Consider the following 4858-nt stretch of genomic DNA (forward strand, 5'->3'; position numbering starts at 1 on the left):
GCCACCATACAGAAGATGGAGATGTTCTCATGCATAAAGGTTACCAGAACAGGTTAGGTGTAGGTATCTGACCCACCATCACATGCCAGTGGTCTCTTCTGTTAATAGGTCAGGATTTAAAATAATAAAGTTAGTGGGAAACCCTTTTAATCCAAAACATTCTATGTTTATAGGGGTTTAAAGATGTAACTATTAGATGTTAATGACATATTATAAGGATATGTCGTTTATTATCAGATTGGTCAAAAACACATAACACAACATCTACAACTGATACAAATGAAAAGAAGCTGAACTGCAGTAACATACTTTGAACACTACACGGGAAATGGAGCTGTCTGCTTCCTGTTTCATGCTCAGTTTAAGTTGCTGAGAACAGTTGATCTGTGTATATATTTAAATGTATTTAACTTGGTAACTTAGTAAGAGAGAACATATCTGTAGCTACCTATAGGAGTCAATGAAGACACAAATTTCCCACTTTTGAAGGAATTATAATTTGTACATTTCCATAAGGCATTGCCTGAAAATCATTCTTTACACTGTCTGGACCTCCACTCTTAGAATCCATAAGGCATTGCCTGCAAATTCTTTACACCATCTGGACCTCCACTCTTAGAATCAGTACCCCCCTAGATGATTGGTGGAGGTGAACGTCTCGTTGACCACCAACTCAATGATGGCCAAGATAGACTTCCTGAACATGTTTTTGAAACTCTCAACAATAAATAAGTAAAGAACCGGAGTGAAACAACTGTTAATGCAGGCCAGGCCGGCCGATAATGCTTGCAAAGATCTCAGGATGCTTGGATGGAACTTGTCCTTCTCGGCGCTCATTCCATACCAGATATGGTAAGGTGTCCAGCAGATAAAGAAAGATACAATAGCGATGAAGATTATTCTGTAAGGTCTTCCGGACCGAGACAAATTCTCTCTCTTCATCTTGATGAAGATTTTTACGTAACATATTGTAATAATTGAGAAGGGCATCACGAAGCTGAAGAACAAGCGAATGGTGAACCAGACCCACTTCATCTTCTTCTCATCCCACTTCCCGGAGAGAGTGTAGTCATTGTAACAGATGGTTACATTGTCCTCATATCGGACTTGACGGAATATGAAGTATGGAGTTGAAAGACCAAAAGCTAAAACCCACAACAGAAGGCATATGATGGAAGCACAACGAGGGTTCATATACTTTTTGTAACCATGTGGGTGGAAGACCAAGCAGTAACGATCTAGACTAATCAAAGTCAGAAGGAACACAGACTCATACATGCCTACAGACAAGAGGGAGTTGATTAGTTTACACAGGGAGAGGCCAAGGATCCAATTCTGATCTTTGATTAAATAGACTGCGGCAAAAGGGAATACGAAGGTAACCATAAGGTTGGCCAATATTAGGTGGGCGAATAGGGTGGTGTTAACATTTCTGACCATCCTGAACCAGAGCACCCAGAGATACAAAGTGTTGACCACAAGTCCAAAAGCAGATGTCAAAAATAGAAGTGTGCCCGATATAAGGCTGATGGTTGAGGCGGACATTGCACTTGTTGTTCCATTAGGTGCACTGTTGTTAAAGCTTGAAGTTGGTTGAGTTGACATCTCCTATAAAACATAAACATGACATATGTTATTGGGTGAGTCACCTACCTCCATGGTTACCGTAAAACAAAATATCTTGAGCCATGTAGGGTAAGTGTCCAATAACCTATCCACCGTGGGGGTTAATGGGTTGATAGAGCCAATGTTTCATGCCATTACTTATGGAGACATGTCATCTACCTATAGATACCAGATGAAGGCCATCAGCCATGATAGACCATGGTATAACTGAAGCCTCGTTGGTTTGTTAGGTCCTATAAATCATCAACTAACTACTGTCACAAGCAGGTCGAAGATAATCGGTAGCAGAATACGTGCAAAGTTTCTTATGCAATTCTCTTTGGATTTACCTCAGCAGTTGTGCAAATTTGGAGGTTCTGCATGAGGACAACCACTGACCACAGGTCCTAAGTATCTTAGAGTCACTGGATTGGCCTGAAATTGGTAATTTAGAAAGTTATGAGGTACCCAAGGCCAATTAGTTATTGTTTTTCATTGACATTCCCTAACTCGAGGGTTCAAGGAGGCACAGGAAGTGAGATAGAGGTCCACACAACCTCCGGCATGGCACAACACTCATCCACAACCCTGTACGGCTGACATTCCCCTTTCATTCACCACCGTGAAACAGAGCTGTGCCAAGCACGGTAGTTCCTGCCTACAAGTGGGGACTGGGGATTCGTTGATCGAGATAAAAAAACAATGAGGGTTACATTGATATATTTATTTGCCATAACAAGACAAAACAATAAACACAAGTAAATGTTGTGTATGTACAGGTTACAGGTGGAGTACAACAAGTATAAGCAATCCAATGAGAGTTCTGTATATCTCCAGATCCAAGGCTTCCAGAATAGATTGAGACCCACATGCTAGTTCGCCCCCTGCCCCAATCCCAGAAATGTACCTGGTATTGAGCTGGGGACCATAAATCAGGGCATTTTGAGTTATTGGTCACATGGCCCTTTGTTGTTCTGTAAGGAAATCCATGAATACGTAAGGTGTCGCTGAGGCTGCTGAGGTGTGGACTTGGACTATGAAGCACTTATTCCCAAAGAGTTAATTAACCTATTGAAGATAAGGCTGGGGGTAGAGGAGACAGAGTTCTGTTCTGTGTACTGCATTAATGTACCTGAAGAGACCTGACATGTAAGTCCCCCCCCCCCCTTTGCTGTACATTTCTATATTTGTATCACACTTCCCTTTATCCAACTTTGGTAACAACAGGAGCCAGAAAGGTAAAGATTTCCAATTGGAAGGCGAAAATTTGTAGGACCAGTCTCCGAGGTACCCGTCTCCGCAGGGGTGAATCTTAATTCTCTGCTCCCTAAGGCAAGCTAAAGAACAATGCCCCCTCTGCCCTGTCCTGTAGTAATATATCAAGTAATTGTCTAAAGAGACAACATTTTGAAGAGTCAGATCCTGCTTTGTAGTAGGTGACTTCACCCCTGACACTCTTCCCCATTTTGGAGCAGATGGTGCTGCCTGAGGCAAGAGGCTCAACTCGCCTCATGGCTGGTGTAGCTGGTGTACCCCTGCGTCTCCATGTTCTGCCTCCCATTAACTCCTGTATGGTATAGTGTATGGGGAATGTATTAGAGACATTATGTAGTTCTTGATATGTAAAAGTTTCAAAAAATGTTTTTTGTTTTAATAGTATATGTGGTAAGAGTCTCAGGGGTGTAATGATCTAATGGAGTGAGGTCAATGGTGGGTGGTTGTATATACTGTAGGAGTAAGGGCAGAGGAGGTAACAGTCTACAGAAGTGAAGGAGGAAGGGTTTATAGCATAAAGGAATGGGACACAAGGGGACATAGTATATCGGAATGAGGACATATGTGGTCGTGGCTCAGGTGGTCATAGGATATGATAGAGGGAGGACCAATTGTAATAGTCTGTAGGTATAGAGACACGGGGGAAGTCAAAGTATATGGGAAGTCAATACAAGGCTCAAGTTCTTCATAACTTATAGGAGCACAGATAATACAGAAGTTGGGTAACAGTATATAGAGGAGAAGCAGTGGGAGAATACGGTCTGAAGGGCTTTGGTAGCCTCCGGTAGCTCTTCTTTTGTTGGCACCGATCAAAAATACTATCCCTATTATTTAGAAACTATCAAATTATGTCATCATCATTGCTGTGAGGATATGAGGCTTTATGTAGCATCTCGAGTCTTAGTGCCTTTGGCAATGAAGTTTTCAAGCCATTTGATTATCAAAATACACAAAAGATCCAAAAACACCCAAAAATCGGGAGGTAAAATACCAAATAAATCTGCCCCATTGAGTCTGCGAATGCAAAGTTACATAGTATAAATCCTAATAAACCATAATAGCCCAATATCAGGATAAATAAGGTCTATATCGCTATATATATATATATATGTATGTGTCTTACCTGAAAATCTGTAGATCTGCCTCTGGGTCTCAGTGGTTTCTGTATGAAGGCAGAAGGGGGTTTTGCTTGTGTTTCCTGTTATATTCGATATATAAAATGCGATGTCAGGAAATGACAAAAGGTGATAGCAAACAGAATCTACCAACCAAACAGTTCAAGTACAGGTCACACTTAAAAGGCAACAAGATCTAAAAAGTTGTGACAACTTTTATGGTGACATAAGGGATAAGGAATACTAACAAATAACAAATAGCCATTGGCTATGACCGTCCAGCAGGGCGGCAGAGTGGTAGCAGGGATCACACAATGGGGCAGATTTACTTACCCGGTCCATTCGCGATCCAGCGGTGCGTTCTCTGCGGAGGATTCGGGTCCGGCCGGGATTCACTAAGGTAGTTCCTCCAAACTGCGCTGAAGTTCCCCGGCGCAAATCGGAAATATTCGGGTAACACGTCGGGAAAATGCGAGTAGTAGTAGTAGATTAAAGGTGCTGCAGTTAAAACTATGTTAGTTGGACCTTGGGATGGAGGTGGTGGTCCGCTGCCAGGCGAGCTTTCGCCTGTCCAAGCCCATGTCTCTCGGCTCCTCCCCACCCAAAATGGGCCTGGGGGCCAGAAGTGTTTACTTTGAAAAAATTATAATTTTCAAAGCAGGCGGGGGCTACAAACAGCACTTCTAAGAACCTTTTGTATAAGATCAAGTGTAGTAGTGTTCTTATAAGTAATTGGCTTGGTTATGGCGGGTGAGGGGAATGTAAACAGATGCGCAAGAAGCGCTGAAATAATATCGGTAAATGATAAAAGTTTGCAAGTATATTTTGTGGATAACACAGCAGGGTGGCGACAAAGTTAACAA

General features: G+C 42.1%; 1 protein-coding gene across 1 annotated transcript; it reads right to left on the reverse strand.

Annotated features, from left to right (window-relative positions):
* Positions 1-296: 296 nt before the first annotated feature.
* On the reverse strand, positions 297-4048 carry LOC140065369 (probable G-protein coupled receptor 33). Its single transcript, XM_072112963.1, has 2 exons — positions 4004-4048; positions 297-1608 (listed from the first exon to the last, which is right to left on the reverse strand). Exon 2 carries the CDS (start codon positions 1603-1605, stop codon positions 622-624), a length of 984 nt encoding a protein of 327 aa, XP_071969064.1. The 5' UTR covers positions 1606-1608; positions 4004-4048; the 3' UTR covers positions 297-621.
* Between the last annotated feature and the right edge of the window lie 810 nt (positions 4049-4858).

This window comes from Engystomops pustulosus, chromosome 6 (genome assembly GCF_040894005.1).
Source record: "Engystomops pustulosus chromosome 6, aEngPut4.maternal, whole genome shotgun sequence".
In the NCBI taxonomy this organism is placed as follows: Eukaryota; Metazoa; Chordata; class Amphibia; order Anura; family Leptodactylidae; genus Engystomops; species Engystomops pustulosus.